At 41.0% G+C, this 22,999-nt stretch overlaps 1 protein-coding gene across 1 annotated transcript in view; it reads left to right on the top strand.

Annotated features, from left to right (window-relative positions):
* Positions 1 to 877: 877 nt before the first annotated feature.
* Positions 878 to 22,999, top strand: part of IRAG2 (inositol 1,4,5-triphosphate receptor associated 2) — a 41,908-nt gene continuing 19,786 nt past the window's right edge. The window contains exons 1-18 of the mRNA XM_074162834.1: positions 878 to 1,472; positions 2,049 to 2,159; positions 2,767 to 2,947; positions 3,160 to 3,236; positions 3,316 to 3,394; positions 4,352 to 4,510; positions 6,096 to 6,213; positions 7,650 to 7,700; positions 9,388 to 9,465; positions 10,009 to 10,065; positions 12,168 to 12,227; positions 12,336 to 12,400; positions 12,492 to 12,591; positions 14,248 to 14,391; positions 14,676 to 14,777; positions 18,147 to 18,310; positions 20,135 to 20,249; positions 20,675 to 20,837. Of these exons, the coding sequence (XP_074018935.1) occupies positions 878 to 1,472; positions 2,049 to 2,159; positions 2,767 to 2,947; positions 3,160 to 3,236; positions 3,316 to 3,394; positions 4,352 to 4,510; positions 6,096 to 6,213; positions 7,650 to 7,700; positions 9,388 to 9,465; positions 10,009 to 10,065; positions 12,168 to 12,227; positions 12,336 to 12,400; positions 12,492 to 12,591; positions 14,248 to 14,391; positions 14,676 to 14,777; positions 18,147 to 18,310; positions 20,135 to 20,249; positions 20,675 to 20,837 (2,419 nt within the window). The remainder of the gene's footprint in view (positions 1,473 to 2,048; positions 2,160 to 2,766; positions 2,948 to 3,159; positions 3,237 to 3,315; positions 3,395 to 4,351; positions 4,511 to 6,095; positions 6,214 to 7,649; positions 7,701 to 9,387; positions 9,466 to 10,008; positions 10,066 to 12,167; positions 12,228 to 12,335; positions 12,401 to 12,491; positions 12,592 to 14,247; positions 14,392 to 14,675; positions 14,778 to 18,146; positions 18,311 to 20,134; positions 20,250 to 20,674; positions 20,838 to 22,999) is intronic.

Here is a 22,999-nt window from a genome sequence, read left to right on the forward strand (position 1 = left end):
TGTGTGGTAGTGTGACAGCTGTAGTTGTGGCTAATTAGTATAAGAAACAACTGGGTTGTGTTGTTTTGGTTTTTTTTTGTTCTTGTAGGCTCACTGAAATGCTGAAACTCCTGTTGCACTCGCTTTTCCCATCTCCATGCGTCCCCCAAGCCAGTACCTACAAAGCGCAAACCCTGAAAAGACAGCCTAATATTTTCCTGAAAGTAAACTTCATTTAAATATTGGCTTCTGAAACCTGTCATGGGACAGTACCGAGAAAGCTGCAGGCTTGGAATACTTCAGCTGATTTGTGTAGCTGTGGCTTGTAGGGTTGGGAGGCCACTGAAAGACATCAGACGCAGGCAGTGTATATAGCTGTAGGGCATACCTTCAATACGTAGCTGGACAGTTGTTGCTGTTAGACCTAAGTAAAAAGCTATGGAACCAGGGAAGGAAGTACATGCTACAAACCCGGTCAGAAGTAATAGTCACAAAAATTGTGTTAGGTTTTTGTTTCTTTTTAATGAATACTTTATATGAAAAATAAATACCCGATTTGGGATGAATTTGTCTGAGTATTAATCTAAAAAGATAGTTAACTGATAGATTGGAGTTCTTCATTTCTTATTTTCTTATCCTCCGCCCCCTCTCCCCTCAATGGTTATTATGTTTAAGAATAGTTTTCAGTCCTTCCCTGGAGAACTAAACATCATGACTGAAGGTTTGTGTGGTATATGCACCAAGCATTTTCAAATCACTTGATAAAAAAAGCTCCAGGTTGTCTACTGAAAGAAAAATTGATTATGAAAGAAAAAAAATTACGTGTGTGTTGATCAATCTGAGTCTTATATCTTGTCCCTATTCTTTCCAGGCACTTTGCAAAGGAGGTGAATTGATAATGTCTTCAGAACATGGAGCTAACAAACGGCATCATAACCCCGTGGACAGTATATGCAGAAAGATCAAATCTATTCAAATGATGGACCAAGTCTCTAACCCTGCTTTGCAGATACCAAAATTTCAGTCTCAGAACTTTGACAGCCCACAGTGTAATGTAAAAAAAAATCTAGAAGAAATACTGAAGAAAAGGACTTTTAGAAGTCATGATAGTCCTGGCTCACACTTCATCAGTCCCAGCAGTGACAGTATCGTCTCTGCAAACTTGCAGTTGCTGTCACCTTGTCTCTTGCATATTGCTGACTCCTGTTCTGCAAATGCTAGGCATTCAATCATTAAAAGTGAAGAAAGATCCAGCAACTCGTGGATGCCGGTATGCCCAATGGAGAATTGTTCTCCATCCTACTTCAGATCCAGAGAGGCTAATACCTGGAACAAACTGTGTGCTTTGTCAAATATCGAATCTAAAGACGTGCCTCGCGAACAGAAGTATCTTACGTCAAGTCCAAATTTATATTTCTTCACATCAGATAAAAAGTCAGAAAGTGCTGTGATCCAGTCTCCTGTGCCAAAGGGATTATCTTTGAGTGAAAGAGGTAAAAACCTGGGGGGGAGGAGAAATTCCCAATCCAAAATCCTAGACATCTGAACATTCAGCCTACATAGATGATGTTTATTGACTACTTAAGCCAGAAACAATATGTTTTTAGAATCGCTCAAATCCAGTAAGACTGCAAAAAGAGTTGAGTAAAATCTTAATTTTTATTTAAAAAATACTGATGTGGATGTAAAAAGTGAGGGAGTAATAAGTTTTATATGCTTAATTCATGCAAAAGAATAGCCAGAGTTGCCAAACATGCATGTGTAGAAGTAGATGCATAAACAAGCTCCCAGCACAGAGGCTCCAGCTATAAACCATATTTTGGTGTTATTTGGTGATAAAAGTTCTGTTTTTATTGGTGGGGGCATGCAGCTGGTTGATTGGTTTGGGTTTTTTAATCATCTTAAAAAAATATGGTTTTTTTTTTTTTATAAAAAGTGTCATTCACACTGTGGTGGGCCACGTCTGCCTGTGCTATTACAAACATAATGCTGCAGTTAGAAGCTGTGGTGCCTGGAAGTTGCCATGAGTGGCAAATCAAGATGGACAGCAACAAAATTTTTCTTCCTAGGATGGAAGCAGTCACTGGGGTACAAAGCTGACGACGTGCATGATGTGAGCTTGATCTGTGAAGAAGACCTGCTGACAACTATCTTCTTTGCATGTGACACGGAGCATACAGGTTTGCCGGCGACTTTTCATTGCTCTGTTTTATTCTCCTCTCGAGAAATTTTCAAGGCTGAGATCACGCTACGATTCCTGAGACGTGTCAATCTGCGTAGACCGACTAGCTCCCTTAGGTGGCTGTACGTGTGGCAGATGCAGAATAAATATCTGTGCCTCTTTTGCACAGTGCCTGTCTCTTCCCACCCCCTTCCCTTCCCTCCCCCCAGCTGATCTTTGCTGAATTTTAGTGCAGAGGAAGTAGAGGAGCAAGACGCTTCTAGAAACCAACCTTATTGGAAAAGACTGCTTATTTTTTTAGACTTTTTTCCTGTTAGAAAAGAGAACTTGGGGGAACTTCTGAGCTAGAGATAATTCCTCTGAGTTCCACCTCAAACATGACTAAAAGTGGTAGAGAAAGGAGTCATTGAGCAGAGTAAGATAATGTCAGTCACAGGGTTTGCCCATTTTGATGAGACCTGAAAGCAGCAGCATAGTAAGTGTCAAGTTTGTTCTTCTTAAACTGAAGTCCACAAAACCAGCGCAGATCATGCCCTTTAAGACCTTTTTATAGTGACCTACTAGACTTCAGAGTCTGGCACATGGACACCTGTATCTGTTTTTAGGAAAAGTAGCGGTTTCCAAGATAGTTGCTTTTTTGAGGCATACAACTAGTCGGGGATCAGAAGACAGTGGTCTTGAAGAGCTGTGCAACATGCTTGACCCAGATCGGAAAGATGTCTCCATGGACCTGGAAACATATCATGCCATCATGAAAGAGTGGATTGAAGACTGTAAGAGAAAACGGTAATAGCTTTTTATCAATCTATCTCATAAAAGCTTCTGTGAAAACAGGACAGTAGAAAGTTCTCCTGTGGGTTCCACCTTCTGTACTCTGGAACAAAGATGGTATCAGGACACTGTGACCACAGTGTGGGTTTTGGCTGAGATCTTTTAAATGTTACAAAGTTGGTAAACAATCTAGTGATCTTGTGACTCTTCATGCTTCCTTCTTTCAGGAAAGATGGTGCCACTGAGGAATTAACAGCAAGCATGGAAGACCTGGAACTTAAAGTGCATAAAAACATCTCTGAAGGTGCAGACCATTTTACTCTGATTTTATTCAAGAAAACTCTACTTTCTTACTCTATAACCAAAAACGCCACCTCTTTCAGCAAAAAAGACGCATGTCCAGATGAATGTTACATCGGGAAGCTTGGAGGCCTTTGGAGGTGATGTGTCTAAAGGAGATATGTAAGTCCATTTAAACAATTCTTTCTCGGTATTTAGTACTCCTAGCTTTGAATTACTTGAGAGCGATTCTTAGAACCGCTGTTTCAGAAACTGTCTTGGCAGAGTTTCTAACGCTGACCTCAGTCTGCACTAGCTCTTGATGCTATCACTTTCTTCCCCACAGCTTCTGCTCAGGCTTAAAAACACATTAATAATTTTTCCTACTGATATCTTGGTCCTTCTGTGTCCATTTGCCTTTTTGATTCCCTGTGGTCAGACTTTTGTCACGTGTTTCTTTTCCTTTTTAAACTGGTTCCTTCCCTCCCCCAAGTTCTTAGGGGTGTGACAATAGATGGCATTATGTCCTGAACATCTGGCCCTTGGTTTTGTTTCTTTTAACTTTTTTTTTTTGTATAGTCATGACTAACTTAGAATCTGTTAATAGCAAAGGGCTTATCTTTGAAACTTCTGGTGTTTGTTAATTTTTGTGTTTTATGCATAGTCAGAAATCTTAAAATCTGCATTCTGATGCTTCCCTATCGTTTCTCAGGATCTCAAAAGGGTGATCCTTGTTCAAGTTTCAGTTGAAAGCATAAGTGGAGGATAGTTTAGGGGAAAAGAAAGGATCCAGAAACTTTGGAGTTAATACAAAAGTATTAGTGGTGGCCTTAAAAGGTGATTAGCAAAGGCTTAAGATGCAGATGCGGCACTTGTTTGGTGGCATACTTCAATTCTAGGGAGCATTAAAAAAAAAAAAATCCTTAAAAACAAAACAGTTCCTGGTTTCTGTAGAATTACAGAACTGATCTGAAACCTCTGTGCAGAGCAAATGGCTATACACTGCAGTGTTACAAGTCTTCAGTGGTGTGTCCTCTCACCTCTCTAATCAGTGCAGCACAACATAGTGATTTCTTTAAAAAAATCTAAATTAGATCAAATCACCTTTCTCAATGTTTCCTGATTTTGTTCCTGGAGCAGGGAGACTTCTGACTTGATAACCTGTGTTGCGGACCTGCAGTACAACAACCAAAAGCTTCAGGAAGAGAACATCAAGCTGAAGCTCACACTGGAGGCTGTGGATGAGACCAATAATAAGCTATTGGCAGATAATGAGGATCTGCATCAACAAATAAAAAGGTGGGAGACCCTGAGGGCACCAGGTCTACAGTGTAGTGGCCATGGGCAGACCTATCTTCTTCCAGTCCAGCCTTGCTTTATGCTTTTAGCCTCACTGGTGCTTCATGACAGCAACTTTCTTGACTTAATTTAGTATCTGTAAGGTTTAATTCTTTTGCCCGATTGTTCTGCTCTATACCTCCTGGTTCTTATAAAATCAGTCATTCATCTTATAGCCTGGCTCTTGCAGCATGAGGTGCTGCGGGTGCACACAGGCAAGATCTTCGGGTAAAGCAAAATCAACAAAAAGAAAATTAAAAAGCTTAATGTTACCAAGAGAACAGCCAAGCACTGGAAGGCTTCCAATCTTAGACCACACGCTTGCTGCCAAGCAGAGGGGAGATGAGCACGTAAGAGTTATTTTGCTAGTCCCCTGAGGAAGTAAAGTGAGTTGTCTTACTAGCTTAGTATTGCTGCAGCCTGGGAACCCATCAATGCCACGAGTGTGAGCCAATTGTTACAGTGAGTTTGTAATGCTCATCTGACCCAATTAATTCAAATGTGATACAGTTATGTCCACTGCCAAACTGTTCCCAGTATCTTCTGGGCAACGAGGATGATTCAAGGATTGGAGCATCTCCCTTATGAGGAAAGGCTGAGGGAGCTGGGGCTCTTTAGCCTGGAGAAGAGAAGGCTGAGGGGAGACCTTATCAATGCCTATAAGTATCTGAAGGGTGGGTTGAAGGAGGAGGGAGCCAGACTCTTTTCAGTGGTTCCCAGTGAGAGGACGAGGGGCAACAGGCACAAGCCGGAACATAGGAGGTTCCACTCGAATATGAGAAAAAACCTCTTCACAGTGAGGGTGCCAGAGCCCTGGAAGAGGCTGCCCAGGGAGGTCGTGGAGTCCCCTTCTTTGGAGATTTTCAAGCCCTGCCTGGATGCAGTCCTGAGTAACATGCTCTGACATGCTCTGGGCAACCCTGCTTCGGCAGGGGAGTTGGACTAGATGATCTTTATGGTCCCTTCCAACTCTCAGTGAAAATTCAGTGAAATTAAGGCAAGAGTCCTGCAGCGTCGCTGGCGTGGGACATGTGCCCTCGCAGTGGACCATGTGCTCTGGGGTGCTCTGCAGCCTAGAGCTAACCAGGAAAAGGGCCCATTAGTTAAATATACATTGTTTGGGGTATCGGGTCAGGATAAGAAAATGATGCCGAGCTTATCGGAACTGAACTGAAATGGTTTCTGTAACTGCTAGCAAACTCATCTTTACAATACTTCATTCTGTGCTCAGGTAACCTGATAATATTTAACTGTAACAAGCTAGATCGTTAGGGGGATGCAAGCAAAAGCGTGCTACCTCGGATGCTGTGTTTGCCTGGGGTTTCACTCCTTACTGTGAGAGTAGAAGGGAGTGATAAACAGAAGGCAAGTCCATGAGCCTTTACCTCGCGGACAAAACCGATGGGCTTAAACTTGATTTGCTCCTCCTCTGTTAAGTATCTGTGCCAAAGAGTAAGTCCCTGGTGGCTTCTAAAAATACTGTTCTTGGTATTTTGACCAACAGTAACTTGCTAAAATTTCTCTGCATTTACTTCCCTCTGTGCAGCATCCAGTATTCTGTGCTGAAAGCCAAATCACTGGAAGAAGAACTAGAAGACACAAAAAACAACCTGAACCTGTCAGAAGAGACGAGACAGCAGATTCTCTGCCAGAATAAACAGCTAGTAGGTGCTCTTATTTCTTGGCTTGCATTGTACAGCATCTCGTATGTTGCTGTAACAATGGCATGACTGCTCAATGTGTAAAAAAAAAAAAAAAAAAAGAAAAAAAAAATATATATATATAAAAAAAATCAGCAGTATGACCTTCTCTGTACCAGTGGATATTGAGATATTGAGGCTTTTTGAGGATGTTTGGAATGTGATTTATTAGTGTTACAAAAGCACTGTGAAGTTTTTGCATGGGAGGTTCTTTGTATTATTATCAGTCACAATGAAGTAAACAATTAAAAGGACCACTCTTGCATATAATTATGCTTAAAGACAACAGCTCTCATGCTGCCTTTGTCATTGAGCTGTCATTGAGCCGTCATTGAGCCTTGTCTGTTCTGAAGTTGATGTTCTGCCAGGAATTCACGTGACTTTTCTAGAACCAGCAGGGGCAGATGACTCTGTTCAGATGTCCACACAAAAGAGTCATCTTCCAAAAATGACTAGGTTATTCTTAATGTCCATACAGGCTGGCAGATATGGCAACCTGTTTCAGAAACCTGTCCATTCTGGACTGACAGCTGGAAGCCAGGCAGCACACCTCGGCATGTCTCAAAGGGCACAAGCTGCCTACATGAGAGCATCTGAATTGCAGCCCCGATGTCTGAGTAGCAAAGGTTGTATGACTGTTAAGAGATGTAAAGCAGCCTGGTAACAAGGCTGATGCGGCTGCAGCTTTAGCAGGTGTTGCCAGACACCAGAGCACGGGCTTTCTGGAGAACATATGTTTGCATTGCTGCCACGCGTGTTGTTCATACTGCAACGGCATCTCTGCGTCTTGCTGTTTGGGCATAGCTGTAAACTGGTGGTCCAATCTACCCTGCTGCAGTGTGTGCATATTTTTGTTTTGCTTTAATTTGAGACTAATTCATAATTCGCCTTGTGAGAAAGAGGCAGGGTAGGGGAGAGGAATATTATTAGAAGTTTTGTATTTGTAAGTCCCTTAGTTACTGTTCCCTGTGCGGTGGAGGCCGAGTGGGATACTATCACGTTTTTCATGTCAGACATGAAGAAAGGTATGCTGTGGTACATAGGCTTTCCAGGTTTGGCTTAACTCAAGCGTGGGCACAACTAGACTTGTTCCCTCTGGCCTTGAATACCTCCTTCCTATAATCTAGGGGTCTGAGTCTAGCTCGCATTTGAAATGCCCATGTCAAACCCTTCAGTTTGAGGGTTCACGAGGTGGACCAGCCTCAGCACTCCCCTTTTTTTGCTCTGCTCTCTGAAGCAGAGGAATGCAACACCACAGCTTCGTGTTAGGCTCTGGATGTGTTTGTGGTCTGTTGCTTTTTGGCTTTGTTTGGCTTTCTGTGTTGAACTTGACATGCTGAAAACAACATTTGGTTTTTCTCTCTCTTTTTTTTTTTTTTTTTTTTAATAAACCTGATCAGGAGAAAGAAAATCAGTCTCTCGTCAACAAAATTACATCTCTCCAAGAAGAGGTAAAATAAATCACAACTTTGCAAGCACGTGTTCTTGTCTAGCTAAAAGCTCACCATTAAGAAATGAAATGATTATCAGACTTTGAAGGCTGACATGCTAATTAGGTTATCAAAATATCTTACAAGGATGACTTATAAAACTTTATATCTTGAAGTTTCACTGTGCTTTAGTCTTTCCCATTTGTTGGGTAGGTAAGGATACAATGTTGGGGAAGTATGGGGGACAAGAAAAAACAGCTTTTTTTTTTTTTTCCCCCGTCTTTCAAAGCTTTATAGACAAATTCCAAATACTTCTAGTTAACACAGCTATAAATATACTAACTCTATATTGAAGCAATCTCCATCTAACACTTTTTTTCTTTTCATGTTCACTTCAGTTTCCCTCCTTTAAGATCCAAAGGAGGAGCCCCGGTATAGAGCTCTAACTCCAAAAAAATATGCAGTGGCTGGGGGCTCCACTCACAGATGGATGCATGGACACTGGCCAAGGACCTGCAGGAGGCTTGTAGGGAATATGCTGCTCATGGAGCTATATTTCTAGGCGTGCTCTATTTTCTTTTGCTTTCTTTCATATTTTTTTTTTCTTCAGAGGAGAGCTATTCCTTCTTACTTTCTTTTATTTCTTCCATTAAAGTGAATATTTTATAAAAACAGATGTATCAGGTGATAAAATGTTTTATAGCTTAGTTGCAGCCTGTTTTTAGACTACTTAGGATGTAATAGGGAAGCAGGTTAAATCATGCATTGTAATCAAAAGAAGCACCTCGTGGATTCAGGGATCTCTTATCTATTATAACAACATGGTAGTCATTGTTCTTTGCACGTTTGCCATGCTCAAGATTAGTCTTTCAAAAAATCTCTTAAGTCCAAATAGCTATTAACCTGCATCTTTGCAACAATAATTCTCATTCTGCAGACCTGAAAGATTATCTTTAGCTTTCTAGGTCTGGTAGTGCTTGTAAGTCACATCTTGAGGTTTCTCCTTTTTAACAGTGCTCTGAAGAAATGGGGGTAAAGTAGCAGAAACTGTTTCAGTGGGGAAGCCTATACAATGTATGCGTAGAAATGCTGATGGTGTTTTAGAGTAGGTGGTAGCTTGGGGGTGGAGATGTCATTTTGCCTAGTTTCTTCAAGGAGAAGCTGTCATAGAACTGTAGAACGAATCATAGAATGGTCAGAGTTGGAAGGGACCTTAAAGATCATGGAGTTCCAACCCCCCTGCCGTGGGCAGGGACACCTCCACCAGAGCAGGTTGCTCCAAGCCCCATCCAGCCTGGCCTTGAACACTTCCAGGGATGGGGCAGCCACAGCTTCCGTGGGCAACCTGTTCCAGTGTCTCACCACCCTCACAGGAAAGAGTTTCTTCCTAATATCTAATCTAAATCTCCCCTCTTCCAATTTAAAACCATTACCCCTTGTCCTGTCACTACATTTCCTGACAAAGAGTCCCTCTCCGGCTCTCCTGTAGGCTCCCTTCAGATATTGGAAGGCTGCTCTGAGGTCTCCCCGGAGCCTTCTCTTCTCCAGGCTGAACAACCCCAGCTCTCTCAGCCTGTCTTCATAGGGGAGGTGCTCCATCCCTCTGATCATTTTTGTGGCCCTTCACTGGACCCGTTCCAACAGGTCCATGTCCTTCCTGTGCTGTCAATCCACTCAGCTGTGCCTAAACACTCTGTATCTTGTTCAGAATATTAGGAATAGCATGGACACCGATGGACTTCAGAAGAAGATTTTGGAGCTGTCTAAAAATGTAGCAGAGCTTCAAGTAAGCATTTCAAGCTCTCTTCTTGTTCCTCCTAGACTTATAATCTACCCAGGTCTGGTGAGGGAAATTTCTATCTCTGGAAGGTAGATGGCCCTGAACCTGTTTGTATTACAGAACTGCAGTGTAATCATAGCTTGGTCAGTGTGGCAGCTTTGACTAAGAAAATTGCTGTCTGGAGGCTAAAACCCAGGCTAATATAAAAATTCCACAGTTTCGTTCTTTCCTCTGAGCTAAGCTTTTAGGAAACTTTTTCCCTGCTATTTGAGAAAATATATTAGAAAGTCACGTTTTGGCTGATGTTGATGAAGATATTACCCTGGACAGACAAGAGGAAACAAAGGTGACTGTGAAAGCAGAGAATGCTTTCACTTAACTGGGTGTGAGATTTGGACTTTGCAAGGTACTCAAAGTAGAATTTGATTTTTCTAAGCAAGGAGTATTAATAAATACCCTTTTCCCCTTCTAAGTGTAGGAGATAGGAACAGATTTGTATTGCAGTACGTGCTAATAACTGGAATTATTTTTGATCTCTTCATTCTTTAGATCCAAGCACATATCTATGAGACCACTGTGGTGAATAAAGAGGCAAGCTTGATCCAGGTTAGTTGCTTTTATTTCATTATTGTCTTGACTGAAAATACCGGCTATGGGATTATTTGTAAAAAGGCATGGCAATAGTCTTCACTGTAGCGCTTTTTTTTTCTCTACTGTTCTCACACTACGGAATCTGATCCTATAAATGACTTCAAAGTAGGCGAGATCTGCTTTAGGACCTAGTTATGAGTCAGCATTACTAAAGGTTTCAGGATCTTGCTTTTATTTTTAAAAAAGGAAAAAAAATCACAACCTATTAAAACAAGAACTGGCAAACTTCAGAAAAATGTGCAGAAACTTCTAAAGGATACTTCCTTCAACAGTTGGTAAAAGAATGTACGTGTAGAAGATCCTTCCTTTCATGTAGTTTACTAAAATTGCTTAATTTTTGTGTCAAACTAGAAATGATGATTCGGAGCCCAATGCCGAAGAAAATTTGTCCTTTCTCATTACTGACGTGTAATTATCTAGGCTTTGCTGAAGAGTAAACACTTCTGATGTTGTTTTAAAACTTGTATTTTGTATTGGAAAACAAGGACGTAAAACTATGTAAAGTTGTTGGCATTATCTGGATTCATGAATTATGCACGTTGTCTTCTAAGCTAATGGATTTCTATTTAGCAGAACATGCTCTAAATCAGCTTATGAAACATTTGACTATTTTTTTTTTTTTTCCTGTCTGCAAAAAAATGAGTGCAGCCGAGTTCAGCCAGTGACAAGAGAGAGCATAACCAGCTGATAATTTTGTTGCTGAGTGTTTTTTTTGAATAGATTTGTTTGGGTTTGGTGGGGTTTTTTTTCCCCAGAGCAGTTTAAGGGCACAAATGAATTAACTTTTTTTCTTTAAAATAGCTTTCACTTTCTCCTCCTTGAATGACAAGGCTTTTGTGGTCTCTGTACCATTCTTTTATTTTAAAAAGGCTTTTTTATTCTATTGACTAAGTAGGAATTTTGAAAGCAGACTGCTAGATTGCATGCTTTTGTAGATAAAGGTGACTGGTTTGTATAATCTTGAAGAAACTGGTGTGGAAAACTGAATTTGGTTGTTGGCATTAGGATCTGTGGGATAGGCTAAAAAAAAAAAAACCCAAAACCTTCTTGTAGGCCTTTATCCAAATGTAGATTGGATAGGATTGATGGTCACTAAAAATGGTCACTATGACAACCTTTCTTTTCTAGGCCTGCAGAAGGTATGTGAAGATAGAAAACACTTTATTTATTTTTCCCAGCCTTCAGCACCATACATCAACTGTTTCTGCCAAGGCTGGAAATCTGGTTCTATAACCTCGCTTTTCCTGCTTAGCTTTCTATGTATTTCAACTCTTTCAAAAACCTCAACTGTTTTTAAAGAGGAAGAGTAGGAAGAAGTCATAAAAGGGGGGAAAGGACCAAAGCTCCTACTTAAAGTTCCTGTTTTCTCTAAGAAAGGCTCTGCTTGTTGTGCAGTGCCTTCTATCGTAACGGCATAACAGCGCTGAAGCCCATTGCTAGTTTGTGATGCTAGGAAACCCACTACTTCTGCTAACCTCTCAGTCTTACTATGAGGGTTGACGTGTTCTCTATCAGCCCTTCTCTTAGGCGGTGTTAAATCTGCGGAGCACTACACTCTGTGCCTTTAATCATGAAAACGAATGAGAGTAAACTCAGAACACCGCAACTTGCTTTAAGAGTCAGTTGCGTTTAAAACCCATGACAGGCATCATATAGTCCAGGTTTTCAGCCAGAACTAGAGTGTTTCTGTCTAGTTTAATCTGCTACTGCTGGTACAGAAACCAGATAAGTAATAAAGTAAAATACAGCACCTGGGAAGAGCTTTTCTGTCTCCATAATTCCAGGAGTTACATAGAAAAGTCTTCTGAGTGCTTTGTTAGTTGATATGCAAGGTAATTGACTGTATTCTTCTTCTAAATTTGTGTTACTTTAATTAGATTGCTGATCAAACCTAAATCATACTTAACTAATGCGCAGCGTACTGCTGTGATGTAGGATTGAGTATAGTGTTATTTTGGTTACAAAGCATCATAGCTGTAAATATTACAAATGCACTACAGTGTGCTAGTTGTTGGGTTGTATACTTTTTTGTGTTTCTTTCTCCACAATTTCCATAGAAGGAGCAAGACATCAAAGAACTGAAGTTAACCATTGTGGAGTGTTCCTCAATAATAGAGGTAGGGGGCTGAGTTTATTTTTTGACTACGTGAGAGGAAAGCATGCGTACCCTATGCTTATTCTGCATGACAAACTAACCCCCTAACCAGCTCTGATGTACGTTTTAGACTTTGCGGGCAGAAAAAAATAAGCTACTGGAGAACATGCAACACATGCAGCAAGAGCTGATCTCGTGAGTATTGTAAACAAGCCCAAGGAAATGTGGTTCATCAAAAGTCAAAAAGGGCTGATATGTTGGTTGGGTTTTTTTCTGCTTCTTTTAGAAATGGATTGAGTTTCTCATTGTTGTGTAAATTTTACAGTAATATTCCGGAAGGGATGAATTCCCTGCACTGTGAACTGGAACTTGCTCAGTCTTCTGAGGTATGAATCAAATCTTTCTGTAATCTCATCCCAGTTGTCTTGCATGAGTAAAAGAAGAACAAAGCTAATTCCTTGTAGATCATTAGATAGCCCTGAAATTGAAGCCATTAATCCTAGCATGCAAGCAGAGAATGTGAAGGTTATGATATTGTCCCAAGTGCATTGGAGAAAGTCCAAAGAAAAGCAAACAAAACACTTGGAGATCTAAATAATGAGTCCTATAAAGCAAATCTAGAAGGTCGTGCATTTAGCTGGCAGAAGAGCTGAGACTCTGGCTCAGACTCTGACTCTCTGGCTGAGAGACTGATAGGAAATGATACAAATTTTCAAATATATAAAGGATATCATGCTGCAGAAAGTAACTGTTGTTTCTTGTACTGCCTATACCAGCTACAAACAATGTTTTTCAGTTGCAGGAGGGGAGACTTCTTTTTCATTATATTAAACTTCAAGGGGAAAAAAAAAAAAGGTATTAGAGTAAGCATCTTGACAAGGTTGCAGAGTCTTCATCTAATTTATTCTTTAGAAACTCTGATATGCCGCTGTCTGTAGGTGTCACTCCCTTGTCCCTCAGCAGGTACGATGGAGACTGACCTTCAGAAGCCCTGTCCAGCTCTTCTTTTTCTTGTGTGTGTGGCTCTTTGTTTTGGCTTTTTTTTTTTTTCTGAAGCCTTTGGATAGTGGCTCGGAGGGGGACAGGAGAGGTATCCTTCTATGAATCTGGCACAGGCTGACAAAATCTTAGCACTGCAGTTAAGCCTGTTGGTTTGGAGTTGTAGTGTCCCCCGTACCCTCTGCAGAACACCCGGCAGGTGATTTGGTGACTTCTGGGAACTACACTTTTGATCAGGCACACTTCATAAGCACTGGAAGTTTGGTCGCTAACTTACTTTTCTCATAGCTTTCCAGCACTCAAATGGAGAACCACTGGAAAAAAAGCAATTTACATGTATGTTATGGTTTTGTCTCAGATTTTTATCTAAACTATTCTGTACCCATTTCCCTAAAGACATTTCATGGAGTCCCATCCTTCCTTACAGTGCTGTTGTTCCTTCAGATGCAAGCTGTGCAGCAGAGCTGATGACAAATACGTGCTATTGCAGTGATTTTTCTTGTAGAACTTCACTGTGCCGCATGCGGCGCATTTGCAACAGGAAAAAACCATCTACTAGCAGATATTAAAACTACAGGCTGGGAAATGAGAGGTATACTTGGCTAGGCAGCTCTGTTTCAAGTATAAGATATTGTCCCCTATTGCAGCTCCCTAGAGTCACAGTGAGTCACTGTGTTTATCCCTAAATTGCTGTAACGAGACACGATTCCACCAAATGGCCTGTAAAGCAAGTAAAGGCTACGCTTATTCACCACTCAGTAAAGTTGCTTCTGAATAAAGATAACTAATTATTGACTTCCTCTTGCCTACTCTGGACATGAAAATTTTACGTTGGAACACTCAGCAGCTTGGCTGGCTTGCTTTTTTTAAATCATCATGACATGATGGTTTTGAAAAGCTTTTACGAGCTTCAAGTTTCGGTAGCTCTGACCTTCTGGTAAATACGATGCAGGGATACTTCAGAAAAGTCTAAATGTCACTGATGCTGGTTAGTAATAAGGAGATGTCAAAATAAACTAGCTGGCTTTTCCATCTCTTCAAAGATTACCAGGACTGAATGGACGACCTTGGATGAAACGCTGGACCGTGAAGTGCTGTTTTTACTTCAGGGACCTGAATATGCAGGAGAAAAATTTAAGGCTATCATGCAAAACCTGGTCAGTGGCAGAGCTTATATGAATAAGGATGTGGTCTTCTATCAGCATTTTATTTATACTTTCTCCAAGCATTGATAATCAGACCATGTTTACTCCTTTTGAAAAAACAATAGCTTCTTTGAGAGTGGAGGGGGGTCAAACTTACTCTAACAATATCACTTGGCACCTCCTCTAACACTATCATTTAAACCTGGGTAGTTCTGGACAGCATTGTGTCAGACTACTACTCGTAATGCCCAGGTTTAGGATTTTGGAGGGTTTTTTTTTTTTGTTCGGTTTGGGGAGTTTTGGTGTTTATTTGTTTTGTTTTTCAGCAAGAAGAAGCCTCTGAAGCAGAGGAGCTTGTCATGACTTCTCTACAATGGGTAAAAGATCCTGATGTGAACATGCAACAGGTTTGGGAAAGAAAACTTGTCGTAAGTAACTGTTTTCTGGAGTTGTTTTATGAAATAGTGGGGGCTGTGAAAAACTTCAGGTGGGTATCTTACTCAAGCATACTATGCGTATTGATTACTTAAGATCCTAGCAGTCCATTTGGGGTCGGAGATAGCTGTACGGAGAGAAATATCTTTTGTAAGTTTTCTTTTTTGAGCAGGAGGGGGATGATTGTTTTTCACCTAAATGCTGTGCTCTTTCTGACGTGTCTTGTGCAAAAGCTCATTTTGTTAAAGCTACGCTTGAGGGAAAGGGTAGATGAAGCAAATTGATTTGAAGAGGAAAATGAGGTCTCGTGGCAACACTATATTGTGTGAGCTACAAGGATTTTCTGCCCAGTGTGCACTTCTGTGTGCCTCTGGCACCCGTTTTTTCCCTGTGCTCTGAATCCAGCTACTGCAGTGGTCAGATTCCACCATCAAGAGGTGGAGAGAGGTGGCTTTATAACCAGATTTCCAAATCAAAACCTTCATAGGGTGTGCTTCCTTTTGAAAGGAAAACAGTTCTGCTTTTGCTGGATACACAGAGAAGTCTCTACAAAAACATATTTACGTTAAAAGCGTATGTATTTTTACTATTCCTTATACCTCTTGTGAGGCTTGAAAGTAAAGACTTTTGCACAAGGTAACTGGCAAAATACTTCCCCATGTGGTAGCAGCAGTCTATGGACACAGCTCAATTATCTTGCTCTTGTTCCCTCTTCCCCTCCCATGTGACAGCTTTCAGAATTCAGAATTTCTGAATTTCAGAATTTCAGAATTCAGGTTTCTGAATTTTCATCTTGCTGGATGTAGCTTTTTTCTAACCTGCTCCCTCTTGCTCATCTATTGTCAAGAACGCTGCTACAGAGAACTTCACCAAATGGTATATTAATGCTGCCTTTTGGCTCCTTAATAAATGCAAAAAGCCTCAGTTCATGTCACTAGGGTGATAGCAGGTGGCACCACAGTCCGTACTGCGTTAAGCTGTTAGATTTTAAACAGAAAGCCACCTTTCTTTTCCTTTAGTGCTACAAAATGTTGTAGCTGCCCCTCTTCATCTTTCCCAGGCAGGCAGGAGCAATTATTGGAGCCATCCACTCCTTCAGCCAGCTTTTTATTTAATCCTTTTTATTTTTTTCTTTTTTATGTAAATCCTGAAGGCTTCTCCTTGGAGAAAGTGCAAGCACCTTAGTCGCTTCATCCTGGTGTGACTTTGGGAAGATTTTAGGAAACTGCTGGCTTGTACATTGCTGTAACTTTTTGATCTTGACTAAAAACTTCTTCCTTCAAAGCTGTCACAGCTGAAAAATGCTTGTTAGTTACCATTCATGTTGGCATCATATTCCTGTTAAACGTGTGAAGCTAAAAACTTTTGGTGTGGGTGTTGGAGTTGATCAAAGCAAATGAATCCTATTCTGGCTCCTAGAGAGCAATGCATTTGGAAACTAAGCTAACGGAGGGTTAAGGAGGAACACGATTCTTAAAAAATACAAGGTCATGTCCTGGGATCCATGGTATACAGAGCTGACAACAGTAGATTAAAAAAAAAATATAAAATTAAATCTTGAATCATGCACTATCCCTTGAAGCCTAAACACTTCCCCACCATTTCCTGTGAAATGTTTTATGGACATGTTTTGCTGGGTTTTGGTATTTTTTTAAAGTATGTTTTAAAGCATATTCTACATAAAGTAAACTTTAAGTTTGCCTGTGGTTTTGTGCATATATACATATATTTAAGCATATACAGACGGGGACACTAAAAACTTTTTCACCCTTCTGCTGCAAGATAAGACAGTGGCTCATGTGCCTTGATAATTATGTGTCAAAAACATGTTATTGCTGAGAGCAAGTGCTGCCTGCCTTGCCTGAGAAACTGATCTTCAGGATGTGGGCATTTGCACATGGTCACATCCCATGTCATCCTAGTAAACCTATCTAGCAATGCTGCTCAGGCTTTTTTTTTTTTAACATGATACTTGATGTGGTACAGTTTTGTTGTGTGTTTTTTTTTGTTTTGTTTTGTTTGAAGCTCATGAATAACCTTACCTACCTGCAGGTTAGTCTAATGTGGCCCATAGCTGTAGGATTGATGTTTTCTCCTTGGAACTAATGTAAAATCCCCCAAAACGAGAACCTCATTCTTACCTGATCTCCGTTTAGCTCTCTAAGTATCCCTTAAAAACTGAGGAGACTCTTTTGTATGTTCAGCTGAACGAGGTCGGAGAAAGAGGCCTGGATTCTTCTTTCTCAGCACTTTCTCAGCACTTTATACTGCAAGTCACTGCTCAGAGAAATATAGAGGATGCGTTGTTACTTAACACTTCATTTTTACCCTCTTGTCCTTTTTCTTCCCACAAATTGGAAGTAAAACTGAAAGCCTTTGTCACAGGGGTCATCCCTTGGACAGATTCTATCTCTTAGACACATATGACAAACTGAAATATGGATTTATTGGGGTTTGGTTTTGTGGGGTTTTTATTTTGCTGTAATCCATACTCAAATTGATACCGATGGACTTAGTTGTACTTTGAGGAAAGGGCCACAGAAGTCTAAAGGATCTGTTTTAGGGTTTCCTGCAAGATAGTCGTTATTAACACTTCCCATTATGAGATGGGTTTTTTGGTTGATGCTGTACCTGGGCATCTTGTGATGGAGGTTTTCTGGGCTAAGTTGTAAAGGCTCCCTCGTGCACCATGTAATCTTCTGCCACACTTTCCGTAAATACTTGCTAACTGTATATTTGTTTTACAAGGGATGGAGAGGGCTAACTCTGTACCCTAGATGTGCACAGAAAGAAAGGCTTGAGTGGCTTTTGACTTAGAAGTAACCTTTGGAAGAAAGTGGGAACCATTAGTCAAATTGAACTACCATAGGGAAGGCTAATGGGGTTTTTTGTGCGAACTGTTATGCATCGCTCTAACCTTAAAAAAAAAAAAAAAAAAAAAAAAAAAAAAATCATAAAGTATTAACACTTGGCAGGAGTCTAGCCTGTCTGTCCCCACATCCCATCAGACTCGGGAGCAAGAAGGCACAGATTTGAATTTTAGGTAGTTTTGTTAACCTATTAGACTGCACAAAACACTTTCTGTACAAAGCAAATACCCATTTCTCCTTTATAATCTCTTCCTTATGAAATTGTACTTTTCCTCACTTCTCTCTCTCCCCACCCCCCTTCCCCAACCAGATGCTGTGTGAATAGATTACAAAATATCATCAGTCATCTACTTTATTGCTGATAACGTTGGATGTAGATGATGATACTAAATGGGGGGAATCAATTCCTATCATGTAAACTGGGGCTCTGGGTTACTCTCTGGCTCTGCTCCACATCCAGGCACATGGCAACTCGCTTTCAAAATTCCACAGGTTCTCAAGCAAGAATTAGGAGAAAAAAGACACCTTTGGATCCAGAAACTTCATCTATTGGAAAAATACAAAGAATCCCTAGACAAGGACTTTATTCAAATGGCCGGCAACTTGAGGAGAACCAAGACAGACCAGCTTCACCTAAGGAAAGAGCTCTCTGCCAGGTAGCCCTTCAAAGCGTGTGTGTCTTCTTTTTGGTTTGTTTGGGGTTGTTTTTTTTATTGGTTGCTTAGCTGTTTGGTGGTGGTGGGTTGTTTTTGGTTTTGATAGGGTTTTTTGTCTTGTGGAACAAAGTTTACTGAATTCTGAAGACTCTTCACAGAGGAAGTTATCTGCTGTTTTGGAGAGTGGATCTGGTTTTAGCATAACATTAACAGTGCATGGGAGTTAAGGTTTGCGTATGAAGTAACATACAATCTTGGAGATGTCTTTGAAAACACCAGGGAGGCCACAGACCGAGCAGTTAAAGCAAGAGGGCACTGCCTGTCTAGCAGGTGCAACCATTAAGTAAACTGCTGGTTTTGTGTGAAGCAGAAAACCTGTAGAATATATGCCAGCAGATATTACTGCTTTGGGAGGCAGGTGCTAGCCCCAGTTTGTCAAGGGTATAGCTTCAATGAGTTATCTCATTAAATATGAAAATGTAACTTTAAATTGTAATTTATTGGTTCCTGCTATGAATTTGGATCTTCCAAATAGGGCAGCAAAAGAGGTAAAACTCTGCTTGGCTTCCCTCCTCTCCTCAGACAATTGGGAAAGTAGCTAGTCAAGGTTTATTTGCCAGAAAAATTAATCTGAATTTGTTTTCTTTGTGGAACCTAGGCTTACTCACAGTGCCAGCCTTCTGCTGTCCTATGCTAAATGTAAATTTTTACACATGTGCCTTTACCTGGGTTTGGGGTGTGGGCAGCTTTCTAGGGTTTTGCATCCCTGAGAGCTAATGCAGACCAGTCATACTGTTCTTTTGCCTGACTTATCTTCCACTTAATGTTGTTAATGTAGACCTCCCACGTGCTCTCCCTTCACTCGGAAAAGAGCTGATAAAAATACTGATGGCTTGGTTTCTTAAAGCTGCCTCTCTGTATCAAACTTGTTTGTGGTGGTAGCAACAAGGGGAAAAAAAAAAACAACTATGAAAGTGAGTTGGAGAAGTGGGGAAAAGGGTTTCTGCAGTGGAAAAGAAGGGGTTCCTTGAAAACAATTGTCTTTAGCATTGGTTCTGATAGCATCTGCTTGCTGTCAAGTGAAATACCCTCTGAAACACTGGGAAATTAATCTGATGAGGTTGTGTATCTGCAGTAATAGCTCCTAGGTATCTTTTCTAGAATGATTGGCTCTATATATTCTATGCAATTTAGAGGCAATAAGTTCTACATTCTCAAAATATCCAAACGGCTTTCTAAGGATGCCCAGACTTCCGAGTGAACTTGGTCAAGTGGCATGCAAAAGACAGGCTGATATAGTGCTTACAGAGACGGTTTAGTAATATGGGGGTTGGTTGTTTTGTTTTTGTCAGAGTTAGGTTGATGGTTGGACTAGATGATCTTAAAGGTCCCTTCCAACCTAGACAATTCTATGATCTATATCCAATTACTATTTCTCCCAAACCATGAGAAAATGCATGCTTTTGACCAAATGGCAAAAGTTTGCCCTGCCAAGCTCTTGCTCTTTGAGACTTCTCTGTATTCCACAAGCTTCCAGTATGGTACCCAGCTGGCTGGGGCTGGCACAGCTCTGGAGAAGCCAGGGAAACCCTCCATCCCCTTCCTAATTCTGAAACTGCTATAGAAAAGCCTTGTCTGCCTACTGGGTTGAATTGTGCTTAGCAAGAACAAAGTCCCTGGTGTTGGATCCTGGGGAGCTGCAATATGTAACAGCTGAATGTGGGATTTGATGCATGTCTCAACGACTAGTGTGTGTCATCTCCTGGGCATGCCTGCTCTAAAATGTCAGTAACGGATTGTGGTTTGTGCTCTCTCACCCCACAGGCAACGCGAGATAGAAACTGTCAAACAGTTACAAGAAGAAACTGCTGGCCAGGCAGAAGCCCTCGGTTTAGAGCTGCAAAAAGCTACAAAGCAGCTTGAGGATGCCAGCAAACAGGTAAGGGACAGTCTAGTTCCTTCTATGCAGAAAACAAGCAAGCAGATGCAAAAGGCTACGTACAATGCATCGCTGTTCTTGGGAAAGGAAATCGCATGTTCGGAACGGAGTGCCTCATTGCAAAAGTGGAACCAGCAGAGGAAGTAAAATTTGAGGGGGTGGTGACAACAGTTTGCTGATGAAAGAGGCAGCATTGCATATTTGTGGTGGCTTTAAAAAAAAAAAAAAAACCACCAAAAATAGCTTCCATGCACAGTCCACCCCAATGTAAAAATGCAGAAGTTCAGAGGGAGCTTTATCACTTCCTGAGAAAGAACAGATGCAGTTTGGTTTCATTTACATGAACTGTAGAGGCTCCTTGTGTTAGCTGGGCTGCTCTATTTTTTTTTACCTTCTTTTTTTCTTAAATATTGCTTTGCGCTTAGGCAGAGGATCAAGTTGAAGCTTTTCGCTCGGCTTGTGAGGAAGCCGCATCCTTGAAAGGCAAGTTAGAGGAAGCCATTTCTGAGCAGCAAAAACTCAAGGATGCGAATGCAGCTTTAAGAAGCATTTGCCAGTTGCTTCAAGAAAAGGTGGAAGACCAGAAAAGTGAGTAACTATTGGCAGTCTGCCAGCGCTTGCTGTTGCATGGGCAAATCCTTTATGGCTTAGGTATGGCAAAGGGGAATAGGACTGATTTGCAGGTTATCAGGGGAAAAAGGCTCTGTGGAATTTTTTTTTTTCTTTTTTTTTCTTCTTCTCTTTTTCCTTTCTTTCTACGTTTCCTTCTCCTTTTAAGAGATCTACAACCACGGTAGCTGGGCTAAGAATCAGGTGGGCTCCTGAGGAGTAGGTGTGGGGCTGGACCAAAGCTCTGGATCCTCCTAACAAAGCCTCCAGTCCTACGAGGAAGGGTTAGTAACTCTGTGGATGGCACTGGCATTCCTTTACCAAAGGTGCTGTCCCTAGACCTAAACAGCTCACCTTCTTCCTAACAAAGTCGTCCCTCTTTCTTAAGCTTCCTGTACCAAATAGACCTGACTCTTATGTTTTGTATTCTTTTTACTTGCTTGTATTTGCTTTTGTGTTTTGGAATAACTGCATTCTATCAGGCTGTTCTTCTTAGTAGAAAGCAATTGTGTCGTTTCATTGTACACACACGACTTTTGTTATGGAACCATGGAAACTTCATACTACCTCTTGCTCACTTGCTAACATCAACGCCTCAAAAGCTTGGGCAATTTAGAAATGCAGTGTTTTGATTCCAGCACATGTGGCTTTTTCTTTCCACATTCTGGAGTATGTATCACTTATAGGGAAAAAAAATAAAAAATAAACTGACTGACTTAAGCCTACTGAACATTTGGCCTCAGGTGTGCATTTCCCAAGGCAGTATAACAGGCGGAACATATACGTGCATTGTTTACAACTTTATGTGAAACTACATTTTGTCTTGTAGGGAAAAATTACAATAGGACCCTATGTTGTAGCTCTAAGGCAAACCCATTAAGCACTGACGTGGCAGAAACAGCTTCAGACTGTCCTTGCTGACTTCTGACCAATATTTTGGCATTGTTCACGTGTGTTTTCATGTTGCTTCCATGTTTACTGCTTTCTGCAAACTGTGGGGTTGATTATTTTTTTTTTTTGCAAGAGGCGTAAAAATGGAAATGGTTTGTCATTCTTCCAGCTCTGAATAGACAAAGCTCTCTGCAAAGTGAGCTAGAGTAAATGAAAAAAGAGAGAACCCCAGGTATGTGGAAGCCTGGTGCCACTGTTATTCAAAACAAAGACTCCAAACAAACCCCCATAAAACACCACCGCCCTGACAATGGCTGAGACACTGGCTTTAAATGGCTCTAGGTAGTTTGCAGAAATCTCCATCTGTAGATAAATAGTTATTCCTATTTTTACTGGTAGATGCATAGAGAAGCTGCAAGGTGTTATGAAGAACAGGTCTGCCAAACATGGATGGGTCTGGGGGAGGATAATGCTTTATATTGGTTCCTGCAGAAAGCCAGACAGGTCTAGTGCCCCTAGTTATGCCTACAGCAATTTTTCACAGGAAAGAATTTTAAAAGTGTATTTTGTTTTGCAAGTTCCGGAAAACACCGGGTGCTTTTTCTTCCCCGTGGTTATGTTTCCCCTTGCTATAAAAGGGGGCAATGCTTCCCCACCTCAGCATTAAGGTGCCACAGCTCCCTGTGGAAATTAATAACTCCATTACAAGAGAAGCATTTGCCCTTTCAATTCAACATCCTGTACAGAATTTTAAAGAAAAAAAAAAAATAAATCCATGGGCTTGGTTGTAGGGTTGTAGTCTCTTCCCCACCCACCTGCCCACTCCATTCCTCTACTTCCTCCCACCTGCATGATAAGAGATGGGAAATGAGGGAACCCGTTGGCCAAGAAAGCTACTTCAGCCTAAGTCAACAGTCGGTATTTCAAATGTCTAATCACGGCTTGCCACTAATTGCTACAGCCCTCATCCAGTAAAAAAGCTGAACAACCTTCTGAGAGCTGCCTTTGGTTTTTGCCGGGGCACTGAGGTGACGGTGCTAATGAAATTATTATTATTAGCTGTGGTACAAAAGCTACAATAGACTCCTATCAAAGTAGAAGTCACCAGAGGCATGCCCTGACATTGCCAAACTTGAACAAAGAATGTTTTAATTATAACGTAAAGCCCATGGATTTTTTTTTTTTAAAAACTTCTGTACAGGGTGTTGAATTGGAAGGGCAAATGCTTCTCTTCCAATAAGTTGTAATGG

The sequence above is a fragment of the Numenius arquata genome, chromosome 2, assembly GCF_964106895.1.
Source record: "Numenius arquata chromosome 2, bNumArq3.hap1.1, whole genome shotgun sequence".
Classification (NCBI taxonomy): Eukaryota; Metazoa; Chordata; class Aves; order Charadriiformes; family Scolopacidae; genus Numenius; species Numenius arquata.